Here is an 18537-nt window from a genome sequence, read left to right on the forward strand (position 1 = left end):
GTTTCCCGGCTCTGGCTCTGCCTTGCCCCCGGGTCATTTGCCGGAGTTTCTCGGTTCGGACTCTGCCCTGCCTCCGGGCCGTCCGCCCGAGTTCCCAGACTCTGTCCCGGTTCTGTCCCCGGGCCGTCCGCCCGAGTTCTCAGGCTCTGTCCCGGTTTTGCCCTCAGGCCGTCTGCCTGAGAGGGTCGGTGCCCAGGGTTCCTGGAGTCCCTCCTCCGGGCCCCCCTCCGCCCACCCAGTTCTGGTTGTGGAACGTCTGGGATCCGTCCCTTGAGGGGGGGGCTATGTTGTGTTCTGGCTGTGCCAGCTTGTTGTGGTGAACTGTTGTGGTTTTGGATGGGGTTTATTTGTATGTATTTCCGGTGTTTCCTGTTTTATTTTGGTGATTCACTCCTCCTGTGTCTTGTCTGGGTTTACTTCCTTCCTTTGTCTGTTTTCCCGCCTTGTGGTTGATTGTCTGCCCTGCCCTGATTTGTTTCACCTGTGTGTAATTTGTCTGTTATTTAAGCCTGTGTGTTTCCCCTCTGTCCTTGTTGGTTCGTACTTGTCTTCCCAGTCCCTTGTCCTCCGTGTTCCTAGTGTTCCTCCGTGTTCCTAGTGTTCCTAGTGTTCCTCCTGCCCGTGACTCTCGCACCCTCTGGTTTGTAGTTTTTTGTTTTTGTTCTCAGTTTGTTTTTGGTGTGTTTTCATTTGTACTTTGTTCCCCTCCTTGTTTTGTTAGTTCTGGAGTTTGTCAGCTGAATTAAAGCTCGCTTTTATTTAAAAATCTTCCTGTCCTGCTTGTACTCTGCGTTTGGGTCATCTTAGTAACTCACCACATGACACAGCCCTAGTCACAAAACTAGGTATGGCCCATTTAAAATGTTTTATTGGATTTGATTTTATTATAATTGTGTCATTCATCATAGTATGGACAACACAAAAGAAAATATTATACATTTTTTATTCTTCTCCTAACTCGCATACTTCGCACAACATGTTGTCCTCCTGGATGTTTTTTAAATCTACCAGCTTCCAGGTCCAGAGGAAGGATTCCTGTTCTTAACCGTGCAACTAAAGACCTCTGACTCCTTGATAGGTTTGCTAGAACATAAGATTCAGTGCCATAACTGTGCTTGATTTGAATATATGTTTATAATTTAGATTTTAACAATATATCTTTCGACCATTTTTTTCTTCAAATCTTGCAATTAACTTAATCTTCTAATTGTGTTCATGCTACGTGAAAAATTGTTACTGTACATATATTGCAATTCAGCAAGTTCTGTAGCCCCATGGAGCATTATGTGATTTACTCCAAAGAAATAACTTCTTATTGATCCTGTATTGTGACATATTAAGCAAACGATTCCACAGTATAATCATTTCACATTTCCACATTATTGAAGCAGGAATCCATCCCATATCACCCTGAACAGCCAAAGTAGGAGCAACCATATGAACACCTGAAAAACAGCTCTGTTATTGTACATTCTTTGAAGCCCCATATGCCTGAAGCATAATTTAATATAATATTTAATTCCAGTGCACAGGGATCGAATGAACTCTCAATAAAAAAAACACACCCAAGAGATTTCTTCCTTTTTTTTTTTTTTTGCACTTAACAAATATTTGTTTTTAAATCATGATGCAATACAAATAGATTTTTGCTCAATGAACTTTGTACACTTCTGTGTTGCAAGTGGGGCGATTAAAGGAAAAACTTCAGGATTGATTTGTCTGAAACGAAAGTGAAAGCGTTGAGAATGATATGTAGAGCCGAGAAACGAGACTCGGATCAGTCAGAGGAGCTTCGAGCTGAGACCAGAGAGCAAGGTAAACTGCCGCTGCACATCTCACCTCAATCTGTTCTTCTTTTAACATGTTTACTAGAATTATGATGCAACATAACTGCAAAGGAAAAATCACAACACAGACTATATGCTCAGTGACTATGCTTTTGTTTGACAAAAAATATAAAGAATGAAATATTATTAAACTCTTTACGTATTTAAGGAAAGGAATTTGACTTTTGTTTTGATATTAGAAGTCAGTTTGTTTTATAATTCAAACATAAATGTTTTAGTGATTTCAGCACCAGTGACCCATAAAGTCTACAGCTAACCAACACAACACTCTCCCTGACAGTAGAGACATTAAAACAGGCGAGGAGGTAATACAAACACAGGCGGAAAACCACAGGTATCAGGGTGTGTAATACAGGAAACATTGTGGGGAGTGTGTGTGAAGTGTAAATGTTTTAATGGGTTTGTTGTTTAGCTGCTGTCAGAGTGAGATTAATTAGGTTTCCTTTGATGAAAGTTACTTTTAAAACTGGTTCTAGTGCAGGATTTAATGGTTCTAGTCTAAAGTGACTTGGATGCATGCAGAATAATATGATAAAATTGGTTAATCTGATCTATTGCCAAACTTTTTGATCAAGTTTGTAATGGTTATAAAAATATTTATTTAAAATTATTAATTAAATAATTCAAAACATTAATCGAAAAAAATAAATATAAAAATAATTTATTAATAAATACCCGCTACCCCCCCCCCCCCCCCCCCCAATAAATTAATAACAAAATAAATATTGCCAAACTTTTTGGTAATCAAAATTGTATTCGTTATAAAAATGTTTATTGGAAATTATTAATTAAATAATCCAAAACATTAATCCAAATAATAATAATAATAATAATAATAACAAATAGACTATAAACTAGTATTAGTATTATTGCTATTATTTTTAACTGTTATGTTATACTATCTTTTTATATATCATGCCATATTCTTATACTATACTGTATTTTATTGTTGTATTATATATACACATACTTGTGTCTTGTTTATTTTACAATTATTCACATAATGCTTGATCCAATTAATTATTTTAATCTATAAATAATAATCCCAAATACGCTGCATCTATGCCACTGTGGTTTACCCTTTTCTTTATCTGTAATAATAAATTTCCCTCCATGGAATCAGTGAAGTTTGATCTAATCTCATATTTCAAGATGTACTCCACTAGTTAAAGTTGATTCAATCCCATTTCTAGAAAACCTCCTCACGACACTGACAAGCTTTTTATAGAGGTCGTGTACTTTGACATCTAACTTTCTGCAGTCAAAATTAATTTCCATTCCTTTTTTATTTCCTGGTAATTTACAGCAGGAAGTAGTCGATACTGCTGCACAATATACTCTAGAGTACCACTAGAGGGCGACTAGTCACTGTCTAATCTCAGTCCTACACAGTCAGGTTGCAAATAGCAGTCTCTCATCAAATAAAGAAACACTGAAATGAAAATATTAAAATGATTTCGACATTCTAACAAAAGAAAGGTGTGGGAGACTAAAATCTTCAAAGTTTCCCTCCCTGGAAATCAAGCTTTGAGACAGGTGTCAAAACAAAGTACTCAAAAATGTGTACTTTATTTCTTTCTAAGGACAAAAGGTTATCTGTTTAAAATGTAAATAAGCAATTTGAGATGATGCACCTAATTAATCACTGATGAAAATAATTTCTGACACAAAAATAAACTATGATTTCATGTCAGGTGACAGGTGAATAGGGTAAAAAAACATTTAGATGTCACCATGAAACTTCCCCAGTTGATTACTTGCATTAAGACAATTATGTTTTGTATTACAAGTTTTCTGAAAATGTACGTTTAAATATGCAAATTATTTTATTAAAAATGTGCTAATTTGGATGTTTTCTTTCCACTAGTCAGAAAGAAGACATGTTATGGGAGCATAATAGCTTAAAATCTCCAAAATTTTCCAGTGCATGAAAAAAAAGTTTTTGCCCGTAGTGTTTCCCCTTTAATAATTAACAAAAACAACACTTTTGGTCACTGTACGTATAAGCTCCAAGTCCTGAATCCTGAACCTATTGAGAAGCAATTGTTGCTTCTACAAATGTGGAGCAAGTGCTTTCAGTGTGTTTGTGTGTGTGTGACTTCTGCAGATATTCAACACAGCAGACATGAGCGCCCAGGTTTGCCACTGCGGTTGGTCGACGACGACTTATAAGGGCCTGAGGATTCACCAGGGGAAGATGGGATGCACACCGAAAGGAATGAAGATCTCTGAGAGTGAACAATTCCTATTTAACAGTTATCGTCCTACATTGACCTACGTGGGACCTCCAATCTTCGTAGAAGAGCCTTCAATGTCTATCTTCAACCTTCCAGCAATCACAGCGCCGGAAACAACAGCCCGACCAAAGGAGAGAGAGAAGGAGAGAGAGAGGGAGGAACAGAGGAAGGCTCAAAAGGTACTAAATTGAACAACAATTTATATAAATATTGCAAACGTTTTTGGTAATCAAAATTGTATTGGTTACAAAAATGTTTATTGAAAATTATTAATTAAATAATTAAAAAACATTAATCGAAAAAAATTACAAATAAATAATAATAATAATAATAATAATAAATACTCCCCCCTCAAAAAAATTAATAAATAAAATTAAAAAATTAATATTGCCAAACTTTTTGGTGATCAAAATTGTATTGTTTGAAAGATATGCATTGGCAATTATTAATTAAATAATCCAAAACATTAATACTAATAATAATAATAATAATAATAATAATAATAATAATAATAATAACAAATACCCCCCAATACAATACAATTATGTTTTGTATTACAAGTTTTCTGAAAATATACGTTTAAATATGCAAATGACTTTATCAAAAATGGGCTAATTTGCACAAATTTCCAGAACAGAAATCTGAACATTGGATAAAGCTAGGCTCAAAAATCAATTTCTCACCATGTTTTAGGAATAAAGTGTTATATAAATCAGGCTATGAATGATATATGTACAAATCCCTCTTTAAAAATTTTCAGAATATAGATAGGAATGAAGCTGGAAAGTTTAGTGGATGTAAGTGCTACTGAAGTGGAGATTTCTGTCTCAGAATATCAGGGGGAAAAAAACAAATTTGTAAGATATGTATTGTAAATTTCCATACATTTTGAAGACACTACATGTGAATAGGTTAAAAATCTTTAGATATCAAGCTGCACCCAATTCAACTGTTATCAGGCCATTAAATAGGCGTTATCATCATATCATATCATATCATAAGCACCATAGATGTGGGTCATTAGGGGCCTACTACACCTACTACATTGTAAAAGTGAAACTTAAAAGCAACATGTTCTAACATGTAAAACGGAATGAAACATTACGTTTTGAACAAAAACAAAAATGCGTCTTTAGGTTTAGGTGAAAAAAAGTTAGATTTAGGCAATAAAACTACAACTTATTTTGGTTTAGGCATCAAAACTACAACTTCCTTAGGTTTAGGCAATAAAACTACAAGTTCTTAAGGTTTAGGCAAAGAAAAAACTGTTAAGTTTAGAGAAAAACACCAAGTTTGGGGTTAAAATAACTACAAACACAAAGACTACTACACGTTGCTAGTTTCACATGCAAACTCCAGTCTCCTGGGTGAAAACCTTGTGTTTTGTGTCCCATCCATCATCCCGTCATAATTACTACAGTTGCTAGAGGTCGCTGTCGTCTTCTTTTATACCGCCTTTCGGTGAATAGATGATAAAACCTACTAGTGGGTGTAGTAGGCCCCTACTGATCCACATCAATGGGGCTTATAGCGACCAATAATGCCTAGCCTGACAACAGTCTAATCGGCTGCCCATGAAACGCCCCCAGTTGATTACCTACATTTTTTGTATGACACGTTTTCTGAAATGTTTACATATGCAAATGAGGCACTATGCTAACTTTTGGTGAATTTAGGAGAACTCTAATAGACAAAGTATTAAAGTAAACATCTAAATTATCTATTTTGGATGTTTTCTTTCCGCTAGTCAGAAAGAAGACATGTTATGTGAGCATAAAAGTCTAAAATCTCCAAAAATAGACCAGTGCATGAAAAACAATGTTTTTGCCCGTAGTGTTTCCCCTTAAATAATGAACAAAAACAACACTTTTGGTCACTGTACGTATAAGCTCCAAGTCCTGAATCCTGAACCTATTGAGAAGCAATTGTTGCTTCTACAAATGTGGAGCAAGTGCTTTCAGTGTGTGTGTTTGTGTGACTTCTGCAGATATTCAACACAGCAGACATGAGCACCCAGGTTTGCCACTGCGGTTGGTCCAGTGTGACGACTTACCAGGGCCTGAGGATTCACCAGGGGAAGATGGGATGCACACTGAAAGGAATGAAGATCTCTGAGAGTGAACAATTCCTATTTAACAGTTATCGTCCTACATTGACCTACGTGGGACCTCCAATCATGGTAGAAGAGCCTTCAATGTCTATCTTCAACCTTCCAGCAATCACAGCGCCGGAAACAACAGCCCGACCAAAGGAGAGAGAGAAGGAGAGAGAGAGGGAGGAACAGAGGAAGGCTCAAAAGGTACTAAATTACTATTACTTTTAATAATAGTGTATTGTTTTTAGCCTAAACTAGCAGTGCGGCTCAAGGGATACAATGTCCCACTGTTGGTTAGTCAGTCGGTCCACTACTTGATGATGATGATTATGATGAGTATTCCCGTTATCTTCCAAATTTGACCTACAAGGGACCTCCAATCGAAGCAGCAGAGCCTTGGAAGTGTATCTTCACCCCTCCTCTCAACTCTGGTGAGTGGTACACAGCTGATTCTTCTTTTTAAAAACAGCATTTACTTGAAATTTACTCTCTTTTTTTCTTATTTTCAGAGAGAGACCAATACACCTTTGGAAATCAGTGGAGAGATGCTCATCAAAAGGACAGCGGACCAGTTAGCGGGACCATTCCAGTCAGACAGGAGGTATATTCAAGCAAAAATTTAGATTATACATGCTAAACAAAAATTGTATAATCAATTCAGGACAAAACGTGTTGCTGTCAATTATACAAAAATCATTATGGATAATAAATTTATAGGATTTAACGCAAGACAGCAAAACCAAAAGTGTTATGGAATTTTGAATGATGAGGTCCACTACTTGAAGATGTTGAGTATCCCCGAGAATGAACTATTCCAATTTAACAGTTATCTTCCTATATTTACCCACAAGGAACCTCCAATCAAAGCAGAAGAGCCTTTGAAGACTATCTTCAACCCTCCTCTCAACTCTGGTGAGTGGTACACAGCTGATTCTTCTTTTTAAAAACAGCATTTACTTGAAATTTACTTTTTATTATTATTTTCAGAGACAAACCAGTACACCTTGGGAAATCAGTGGAGAGAATCTCATCAAAAGAATAGCGGACCCTTTAACTGGACCACTCAGGTCAGGAAGGAGTTATATTCAATCAAAAATATAGATCATATGTGCTAAACATATCACTGATATAAAAAAAATTCATAATCAATTCAGGACAAAACGTGTTGTTGTCCATTATACAGAAATCATTATGGATAATAAAGTTATAGGATTTAACGCAAGACAGCAAAACCAAAAGTGTTATGGAATTTTGAATGATGAGGTCCACTACTTGAAGATGTTGAGTATCCCCGAGAATGAACTATTCCAATTTAACAGTTATCTTCCTATATTTACCCACAAGGAACCTCCAATCAAAGCAGAAGAGCCTTTGAAGACTATCTTCAACCCTCCTCTCAACTCTGGTGAGTGGTACACAGCTGATTCTTCTTTTTAAAAACAGCATTTACTTGAAATTTACTTTTTTTATTATTATTTTCAGAGACAAACCAGTACACCTTTGGAAATCAGTGGAGAGATGCTCATCAAAAGGACAGCGGACCAGTTAGCGGGACCATTCCAGTCAGACAGGAGGTATATTCAAGCAAAAATTTAGATTATACATGCTAAACAAAAATTGCATAATCAATTCAGGACAAAACGTGTTGCTGTCAATTATACAAAAATCATTATGGATAATAAATTTATAGGATTTAACGCAAGACAGCAAAACCAAAAGTGTTATGGAATTTTGAATGATGAGGTCCACTACTTGAAGATGTTGAGTATCCCCGAGAATGAACTATTCCAATTTAACAGTTATCTTCCTATATTTACCCACAAGGAACCTCCAATCAAAGCAGAAGAGCCTTTGAAGACTATCTTCAACCCTCCTCTCAACTCTGGTGAGTGGTACACAGCTGATTCTTCTTTTTAAAAACAGCATTTACTTGAAATTTACTTTTTTTTAAATTATTTTCAGAGAGAGACCAGTACACCTTGGGAAATCAGTGGAGAGAATCTCATCAAAAGAATAGCGGACCAATTAACTGGACCACTCAGGTCAGGAAGGAGTTATATTCAAGCAAAAATATAGATTATATGTGCTAAACATATCACTGATATAAAAAAATTGCAAAATAAATTCAGGACAAAACGTGTTGTTGTCCATTATACAGAAATCATTATGGATAATAAAATTATAGGATTTAACGCAAGACGGCAAAACCAAAAGTGTCATGGAATTTTGAATTATGAGGAAACGATAAGTTTTTTTTTTTTAAACAAATGAAGTTAGAGTGCAACCCAGGAAGGCGTATAGATAGAACGACATTCCGCGGACTTTCCGCGTGTCATGAGTACGCATTTTAGCCTTTTTCGTGTATCATTTGTATGACGCTTTTCGCTATGCAAACACCCGCAGTTTAGGCAACAAAACCACCAAGGTTAAGTAAAATACGTACAGAAACAACGTAACTAAACTATGGAAAAAAGAAATGACCAACGTCACTAAAGTAACTTACAAAACAAAACACCGGTCTTCAGGATAAAAGTTCGGTGTTTGTTGGACCCATCAACCTCCCCACCCGCCCACCATAAGGCACCCACTTCGACTGTTATCAGGCCATTACATAGGTGTTATCAGTCGGGTCATTAGGGGCCTACTATGTTGTAAAAGTGAACTTAAAAGCAACATGTTCTAACATGTTGTAAAACTGAATGAAACATTACGTTTTGAACACAAACAAAAAGGCTTCTTTAGGTTTAGGCAACAAAACTACAACTTCACTTCTTTAGGTTTAGGCCAAAGGGTTAAAATAACTACGAACACAAAGACAACTACACACTCTGTTGGTTTCACACAGGTTGCAAACTCCAGTCTCTTGGGGGAAAGTTCTGTGTTTTGTGTCCCATCCATCATCCCCAACCTCCAGCACTTATGGAGTTTCATGCTGTGTAGCACCTGACTTCCGCTTCTGCTCCCGTCATGATTACTACGGTCGCTTGAGGTCGCTGTCGTGTTCTTTTATACCTTCTTTCGGTGATCTACCATGAAGATAAAACCTACTAGTCGGTGTCACCAACTCAGGATACATGGCGTACAAATGACACGCAGAAACCCAAAAAGGCGTTTTTATTACACGCTAAATGCCTTTTGCATTATCGTAGCATTCATACGTCTTTTCGCGCGAACAAGTTGTAGATTGATATAAGCTTGAAACAAACTGTACAATCATATCTTCCACCTCTCTCTGACAGAATGTGCCTGTGTCTCAAAACTTCCCCGCCCCAATGACCTCAACAGAAGCCGCAATAATAGGGATGTTCAAATCAGGTACGCATCATAATCGTAGTTTATTCATAACTGGATGCGACACAAAGCAGCTGCGTTTAACAGTGACCCATGCTCTTTCCCTACAGGTATGGAAGCTCAACAGCACTCTCTGCAAATGTACACCATCTCAGACAAAAGTCATGGAGCGCTTGATTTCACCGGTGGTGCACAGGTACATCAGATGTCTGTGGAAATATTAAGTGATCGGGAAACGTTAGCAAATTTTTGTTGAGTGAAACCTTTTAAATCTCATCTTCTATTTTTCTCTGTTAGACTTCCCTGATGCCGATGTCGCAGATCTTCGGCACCCAAGTGAATCATGCAGCCGCAGAATTCACAGTGAAGGAGACAAACAGATCAGGTATGCTCTATAACTGGAATTCATTCAGAACAGGAACAACATATCGAGACGATTCAAAGCAGCTTTGTTTGACGGTGACCAACTTGTTTCTCCACAGCGTTTGAAACTCCACCGCACTACAGCACAACACATCAAACCACCGGCAACGCTCGTCGAGTGCTTGATTTCTCCAGCGGTGCACAGCAGGTACAGCAGGTTTCGACTTATTTAAACGCCCTGCTGGAGAGCAAATCCAGTATCATCCTGTGAATAACTTCTTAAAGGGCCAGTGTGTAGCATTTCAGGGGATCTATTAGTAGAAATGATATTCATAACTATGTTTTTATTAGTGTATAACCACCTGAAACTAAGAATCGTAGCTCAGAATGAGTCCTTCATATCTTCATGGGGAGCGGGTCCTCTTCACGGAGTCCGCCATGTTGCTCCGCCATGTTACTACAGTAGAATAGAATGGACGAACCAAACACTGGCTCCAGTGAGAGAGAACCTTTCCGTTTACCTGAAGGCCACCGTAGTTCTCCGACGCGATGTGAACAGTAACGTGGTAAACTGTGGTAATCTGTGGTAACGCCAGCTGACGTCTGACTTGCATTCATAGGCGCAGTTTGAACAAAAAATAATCACCAGCAGGTGCCTTTTTATATCCCGACTAATATGCCCAATGAGTGATGGAATATTGCAAGAATTACAATAGAAAATGAACTCAGAGAAAACAGCAAAACCCAACAGCAAACCAGAGATGAGCCTTGCAATAGGCTACTCGGTGGTGTAGGCTACATATTATTCCTAACTGAATGTGACGCGAGCGAACGTCAACGACAAAATCAGTTTGCATTGTATTCTATTGGGATGTGTAACTGGCCTTGAGTGACACTTGGAGCTGAACTTTTGTCGAACGCGGTTTCTATTTATTCCTGTCGCTCACGTTGAAAGCACTGCAACAGTTGAGGAACGGCTGATTGTGAAGTTGAAATGAGTTATCTAGAGCAATACCTCTTCGTTTAACTAAAAAGACCTAAATAAGAGGCAGCTGGCTGGAGGTAGATCACCTGAAAGCTACCTACTTACTGTTGGCTACATTGAAGCCAGTCATTTCCAGTAAATTTCACGATATAAAACGTGTGTTTTCTCTTTAAAAAGTAGGCAACAAACATAGGAAGACAGCAAGTATATCCCATCTTTTAAATGGTTACGTCTCCAGCTCCAGTCTGATCTCGAGAGCACAGCTGATAGGTACGTGGTTTGTTTGCATGACATGACAAAAGTTCATATTTAACGGATTCAGTGTGGACAGAGAGCTCAGATGTTATTAAAAAGAAGTAAATAAAAAGACCACAGACGTGGTCGATATTATAAACATGGTCGATATTATTCATCATTACATCAAGTATTAGTTCTGTGTTATTATAAAAGATATAGATAATATTTAAACCCCTTCATGCATTTTTGGCTACGACACAAACTGCGCCTATACTTCCGTTGCTCCTAAAGTAGTGTTATTATGTTAAGGAAGGCCTCTGACTGAGGCGAATGGTGTTACCATTGCTTTGCACTCCGCAGTGAGAGGAGGGTATTCAGTTGGTTGCATTCTGCAACCACACCATTAATGCCACCAAATCCTACACACTGTCCCTTTAAGTACAGATGCATTTGTATAGAACTTCATTTTTACCTGTTGGATAGAATTTGACAGAATTCTTTGTTATAGACCTTTTCAAAGTTGACAACATAGACATTCTCAATGGGCACCTTTTGTTTGTTAATGCAGTAGCTGACAGGAAGTAAACTCAGACCAAAGCTGTTGCCCTTGCAACAGAATAGCAATGAAAAGGTCTATAACCACGCATAACTGAGAAGTTGCTTTCATCCTTTAGGTGGATCAACTGTTCTGGGATGTTCCAACAACCACGGCTCAGGAAACAGAAATGCGACAAAAGGAGAGTGAGAAGGAGAAAGAGAAGGAGAAGGAGAGAGAGAGGGAGGCTCAAAAGCTACAAAAGGTAGTAAACTTTTAACATCTCTATTGGTCAGTCAGTCGGTCCACTACTTTGGTCCAACATGACATATCTCAACAAATATCACATGGATCCCAATGAAATTTGGTATAGGCATTCATGGCCCCCAGAGGATGAATCCTACTCACGTTTATGATCATCTGACTTTATGATTTAGCACCACTGTGAAATCAAAGTTTTCACTCAACCACTGAAATGTCTCAACATCTACACGATAGCCTGGCACAAAATGTTGTACAGATATTCATGGTTAGATGTTGTATCCTACTTTTTTCCTCTAGCGCCATCAGCAGGTTGACATTTGTTGTTTTAAAGATGACCTATTACACTTATTTTCAGGTGCACACTTGTATTTTGGGTTTCTACTAGAACATGTATACATGCTTTAATGTTCAAAAAACGCTTTACTTTTCTCACACCGGCGGTGTCTCTTACATCACAAAAATAGTTCACCGAAATGTGTTCTGAAAACATTTTATGCGAGCAAAAAGCCATACAGTTGCTAATGGTTAGTTTAAAAGTTTCTCGGGAGTTTCCAGAGGCGGCGAGTCGCGCCGGGCGTCCCTGATTTGCATAAAGTAGCCTCGACTACAACTTTATGCAAATAAGGAGAGGCCAATGCAAATGGTGCCACCACGCTACCAGAATGCATTGCACGGCTGCTTACTTAGACAATGAGAGGAAAGCATGGAAAGGACGGAGCCTGTGGTACCATTATTCTTGTTAGACTCTATTGGGTGTTTATACTTAACACCTCTAATTTATCCTTTCAGCATTTATTAGATTCAAACTTTTATCAGTGCACTTTTCATTCAGCAATGCAGTCATTGTACTTGTATCACTACAATGTGTGCACCCTAATAAAAAGCCCTTTTTGTCTTCATTCGAGGTGAAGCGAGACAGGATAGCAGCTGATTTACAGCAGAAAATTCAGACGAGAGAACAAAAGATGGCTGAAGTCAGATCATCTGTAACAGCCTGCAAGGTGAGCTGCGGCAGATTTTTTAACTGTTTGATTTTGGTTAATTAATGTTTCTTTAACATCCTCACTGTCCGTTACTCTTTTCAGGGCGGCTTGGATGCTGAATGGCTGCAGATCAACAACGTGTTCTCAGAGGTGATGAAAGTGGTGGAGGACGCTCGGCAGAAAGCCCTCCAACCTCTGGAGGAGAGGTCGGTTATAAAACAGTGATGTATGACATGAACATCACAGTTGGGGTTAATCAATGAATACAACTAGCTGCCTAATGGCCTAATGTTACTGTATGTTATTTTTAGGAGACAGAGAGTGAAGAGAGAAGCACACGATCTGGTTCAGAAGCTGCAAAAGGAAATTGACAAACTCAAAAAGACCATTGATGAGTTGGACAAAAACCCAGACTTGCAGGTGAGACATCCAAGCTTTTGACCTTTTTAACATCATGTCATTATGTTTCTATTTTTGCTAGATGTCATCGTGCAGTGATTAGCACTGCCGCCTCACAGCAAGAGGTGTCTGTGTGGAGTGTGCATGTTCTCCCCGTGTTAACGTGGGTTTTCTCCGGGTATTCAGGTTTCCCCCCACACCCCGAAGACATGCAGGTTAGGTTAATTGTGGACTCTAAATTGCCCGTAGGTGTGAATGTGAGCGTGAATGGTTGTCTGTCGGTTTTGTGCTCAACTATTCTGGGTTTTTCCACTTGTTTCTGATCATTCAAATAATTTTATGTGACACACAGGATTCTTCTCTAACGGGCTTGGTGGAATCTCGAGATTGGAAAAATGTCACTCTTGACACTTCATTCTCCTTCGGGTCACTAAGAACTACAACATCAAACATGATGGAACAAATTCACCAGAAACTGGAAAAACTCTCTTCTGTTGGTGAGCACTCCTTAAATTGATCAAGTTATGTATTTAAATCATAGTCACTTGTTTTAATATAATTTCTCTTTCCACAGAACTCAAGAGGATTCCCACTTTTGCAGGTATGTGACTCAGAACATTTAAAGAAAAATGTGATGTTTTAAACAGGAAAACATGGTGGTTAGGGAACGATTGTGGTCGTGGTTTTAAAAGAAATCAGCTTCAGGCACTAACACGTAAAGGAGTGAGAGCATTTAGAGTTTTGATTAAAAAGCCTTTATGGTTTCATGACAATTTAAAAGAGCAACCTTGATATATGTTCTTCAGGGTAAACAATGAAGAGACAACACCTGAACCTGACTCTTTTATACATTCACTCAGGGTGTGCCCTAATTGGGGAATTGGGACAACAGGTGGGAGGTAATGAGTGTGATTCAGGGAGAACCTCACACTCATTACCTCCCACCTGTTGCCCCAATTATATCCAATTAGGACACACCCCTGAGTGAATGTGTAAAAGAGTCAGGCTCAGACAGTGTCTCTGTTACCCTGAACAATGCCTGTCAAGGTGAACAGTTTTTGTTTTTTTCCCCCAATACTCACAAACAAGCCTTGTAACCAATAACACTTTTTATCAAAGTCTTTCTCTTTTGCACACATTTGAAGATTTCAGCTTTTTCTTCAACAGCATTAGTATTTGTTTGTTGAGTGCATCTCATGTTTTACCCACTGAGCGCACACTATCTTTTTGGACTTAAAAAAACCCACTCCACATATTGTAAACAGGAAACAAAACTTCATGCAGTCTGTGTTGACCCAACCATCTACTTTGTCACATGAAGCTTTTGCTGAAACAACTGATTCTGTGTTTTTTTCTTGGGAGGACAGTCTCCACTTAGTGGTATGACCAAGCTGTGTCCTTGTTTCACAAAATTATACGTTCCATCATGTAGAACATCAACATTGTGTGTGTTTTGTTTGTCCTATTGAAATGATAGTTTAAGGGAACAATGTGTAGTATTTAGGGGGATCTATTGGCAGAAATTGGAATATAATATTAATGTTTTTTTATATCTACAAACGGAGCGGGTCCTCTTCACAGAGAGGGCACTTTGCGTTTTCAGGTTTTTGCGTCAGCCACCATAGGTCTTCTACACGCTTGGCACACGGAAAAGTATCAGTTGGTTGCAGTCTGCAACCTCACACCAAATCCTACACACTGTACCTTTAAAGGAAGTAATATACCTTATTTTAAGACTAAAATAACACAAAATTATCAATATCTCACCCTCAATACTTCACCAAAACTAAATTCTTCTGTGGACACATTTATTTTCTGCATTAGTTGAGCCTTAAGGCCTTTACACACTGGCCTTTTTCTTCTTAAAAAAAAATAAATATACAGTATATATTGACGTTTTGAACTGTTATTTTTGTCATGATTACTTCCACACAGCACGAATATTACATGCATTAATACATTATATTTTTGGAACAAGGTTGATTTTTCGGAGCTTTCACACAAATAAAGGCATCAACCAATCACGTTGTGCGGAATGGGTTGAATTGCACCTATATTTTGAAACAAGAACACGAAGGGTATTATTATTATTATTTCACATTTTCCTGTTGTATATTTGGCACGCTCCCAGTGTGTAAAGGTTCCGTAGTCTGAACCAAGACAGCAAACTTTATTACTCCTTTCAACCTTGACAAAGGCCTTCCATTCTTTCCTTTCACAATAAAAGCCCTAGATATATAATATTCGCAGGCGAGTATTTTGCATCTTTGTGTCGTTTATTCGTCACACCCCTGGTGTGTAAAGGCCTTTAGTTGAACCTAAATTAAGTTCTTTATATGCTAGTTTATAGTATATAGTTTATAGTTAATAGTTTAATAATTAAATTCAGGAGCATCAACATACAGTGTTTGTGTGTGTCACCCATATGAAGTGCATCATGCATTCTATTTCCATTATTCTACTCAACTACAGTGGATGTAAAGCTGGATCCAGCCTCTGCACACCGATGCCTTGTTCTTTCTGATGATGGGAAGATGGTGAAAGATGGAGGAATGAGATACCAGAGAGTTCCAGATGCTCCGCAGATGTTCGACATGTTCGGCAGCATCGTGGGGCTCAACAGAATGACCTCTGGGAAGTTCTACTGGGAGGTGGAGGTCACCAAAAAGACGGGGTGGGATCTGGGTGTGGCGGGATGCGACGCAAACCGCAGGGGGAAACTCTCGCTGAACCCAGATAACGGTTACTGGGTCATCGTACATTATAAAGGCGAAAAGTACGCAGCCCTGACAGAACCACCAGTTCCTCTCCCCCTGAAAGAGAAAGCTCAGACAGTTGGGGTGTTCGTAGACTACGAGGAAGGTCTTGTGTCCTTCTACGATGTGACGGCTCAATCTCACATCTACTCATTTACCGAGTGTTCGTTCAGTAAAAAGATTTTCCCATATTTCAGTCCACATCCTCCACATAATGGGAAAAACTCTTATCCCCTGATCATCTCTGCTGTGAAAAGACAGTAGTAGTTATATGAAGTGCAGGTGTTACTGGTGCACTGGAAGTTATAATGCACCACTTGATATGAAATGAGTGAGTTCAGGTGAACACCATCAAAGGGTATAAATTGGGACTTGGTTATCTTGGGTGATGGAGATTATTTACCTTCCTAAACAGGACATTTTATTCATACATTGATGAAGACATAATTTTTCCAGTTTAGTTTTATGTGCTATATATTTTTCATTTAGTCCCAGTGAAAGTTAGAAGCTAGTGGAGTCAGAGCGTCTTTATCTTCTGTACTGTGACGTATAAAGGGAATATATATACGGTATATTTAAATCAAATCCTTTGCATTTGATTGGACCGCTAAAAAAAAGGCGGGCTTAGAATTTGAACGTAACGCTATATACGGAGCTACGGAAACCAGACACCTCCCTTGTTGGAATCATGAAATGTTTTTACTTGGGCTGTCAATCAATTAAGATATTTAATAAGACTAATAGGACATGGTTGGTAGCAACCCTCTGACAAATCTTCATTCAAATACCATCTAAGAATACATTGCTTAAGCAGCTGATCGATAGTCCAGTGTTGGTCATGTATGGTTTTTCTTTTCTTGCTTTTCCCTGATGATGGGCCTTGAGGCTAAATGGTTGTGGAAGATGTGTATGAATGTGAAATTTATATATGTTTGGAAAATTTTAACGTTATTAGTGTAACACAAATATGATGTTGTATATAGTATGTATGTGATAAATGTAATGTACTTGATTTTGGACCCCGGGAGACTAGCTGGCGCCATTGGCATAAGCAAATGGGAATCCTTTTTAAATAAATAAATGGATTCCTTAGGTTTTTGTAGTTTCATGTGAAACCAGCATCTTCACTATGAGCCCGCTATAACCTCCGAAATATCGATTGTGTTGATGCGTTAAAGAAATTAGTGGCGTTAAAACAAATTTTCTCCTGTTAGCGTTATTGAACCTGTTAGGGCGGGACAAATTACACCTTTATCATTCTTATTGGTAGATGAAGATTTGTGAGCTGATAAATTCCCATCAAATCTCCAGCCCATCTTCAACCTGAGCAGAGGTCTAAGTCTAATCAGCCAGAATAAGGCTTTTAATAAAGTACCTCAAATGTGTGCTCTGTTACATTCCGCCATAGGTATTTATCTATACTTCATATAAGGTCAACATTTGGTGGACACTGAATCCACTTTTTTTTTAACTTGTTTTTGTTTTACACATTTTATATCTTCATGTACATCTGTTACATTCATCATGTGGTTTCTGTTGATATACAATGAGGCTGCTTCTGCTGTGGTTTGCATGAGTAGCTCTAAATATGCCAAGTCACTGGTATTATAATATGTTTATGATATGAAGTGAAAATATATGAATAGAACTTATATTTGGGGGAATATTTTCTATATTTTTTGGTTTTATTTTTTCACGGTTTTGGTAAAAATAAAAGAATAAAACATGTTTGAGATTGTATTTGTCGATGTAACTGAAAGCCACAATGACTCTTTCTTCCCCTCTTCAGCTTCAGTAGCTCTCACTTCCCCTTGGCTTTGCATTTTCTTGGAACTTTCCAGATATTGTTATTCCCCATCTGTCCACCAGTTGCTCTCAAAGTTGTCAGTCACCTGATCCTCCTCACATGTCCCTCATCAAACCTCTGTTTCTCTTTGTGTTTCAGGAAAGGAAAGGCCCCATTTACACTTGTCATTCCATGTGTCTTGTATCCAGATAAAAATAGAGGAGATTTAATTCTCCTTTGTTTACTATTAGCCACATATATGAATCTCCATTTGCCACATCACAAATCTCATTGCAATCCACCTTTGTTTACCCAGGCTACATCTAAAATCACTCCGGTCCAGATGGTGGTGGTAATGCACCTGACGATGTGAGGTTGCGCATTAATGCCATTGATATTCTGGAGGTTGTAGCAGGCTCAGTTTTAAAGCTAAAGTTAAGATACATCATGACATGAAACTAGAACACCTAAAGAATCCATTGCTACCAACCATGTCATACTAGCTCATCACAAAGGAGGCAAAGTAATACTCCAAACTTGTGCTAAAGTTTGGCGAGGACTGACTTCACTGTCTTTCAGAGGCTTTATCAGGTTAAGTTTTAGAACTAGAGTGAAGGTATCACATGAAACTAGAAAACCTAAGGAATCTGATGCTGCCAACCATGTTATGATGGCTTGGAGGAGGCTGAATAACGCTCCAAAGTAAGGTATTTTGACGAGGAAAAACTGTCATGGCCATTTTCAATGGGGTTCCTTGAA

At 38.3% G+C, this 18537-nt stretch overlaps 1 protein-coding gene across 11 annotated transcripts; it reads left to right on the plus strand.

Annotated features, from left to right (window-relative positions):
- The first annotated feature begins 1663 nt into the window (after positions 1–1663).
- Positions 1664–17720, plus strand: LOC141760720 (uncharacterized). Of its 11 annotated transcripts, XM_074623773.1 has the most exons (23): positions 1785–1815; positions 2066–2152; positions 3955–4143; positions 6072–6383; positions 6550–6610; positions 6689–6780; positions 7031–7091; positions 7167–7246; positions 7524–7584; positions 7662–7753; positions 8004–8064; positions 8142–8221; positions 9419–9494; positions 9581–9666; positions 9768–9855; positions 9953–10041; positions 11730–11855; positions 12760–12855; positions 12940–13043; positions 13149–13257; positions 13589–13733; positions 13811–13837; positions 15709–17720. In XM_074623773.1, exons 3-23 carry the CDS (start codon positions 3973–3975, stop codon positions 16254–16256), a joined length of 2565 nt encoding a protein of 854 aa, XP_074479874.1. In that variant the 5' UTR covers positions 1785–1815; positions 2066–2152; positions 3955–3972; the 3' UTR covers positions 16257–17720. The 11 variants fall into 11 exon arrangements, with proteins under 11 accessions (XP_074479872.1, XP_074479875.1, XP_074479877.1 ...); XM_074623771.1 differs by lacking the exon at positions 2066–2152 and having other exon boundaries at positions 1664–1815; XM_074623774.1 differs by lacking the exon at positions 2066–2152 and having other exon boundaries at positions 1664–1815; positions 12766–12855.
- Positions 17721–18537: the final 817 nt, after the last annotated feature.

Source organism: Sebastes fasciatus, chromosome 22, assembly GCF_043250625.1.
Source record: "Sebastes fasciatus isolate fSebFas1 chromosome 22, fSebFas1.pri, whole genome shotgun sequence".
In the NCBI taxonomy this organism is placed as follows: Eukaryota; Metazoa; Chordata; class Actinopteri; order Perciformes; family Sebastidae; genus Sebastes; species Sebastes fasciatus.

Bases quoted from the DNA above. Each gene is read 5' to 3' on its own strand.
- LOC141760720 (XM_074623771.1), top strand. From the start codon at position 3,973: ATGAGCGCCCAGGTTTGCCACTGCGGTTGGTCGACGACGACTTATAAG. The intron at 9,856-9,952 runs GTATGCTCTATA...GTTTCTCCACAG, and splicing joins GAAGGAGACAAACAGATCAG to CGTTTGAAACTCCACCGCAC. The intron at 13,044-13,148 runs GTCGGTTATAAA...TGTTATTTTTAG, and splicing joins CTCCAACCTCTGGAGGAGAG to GAGACAGAGAGTGAAGAGAG.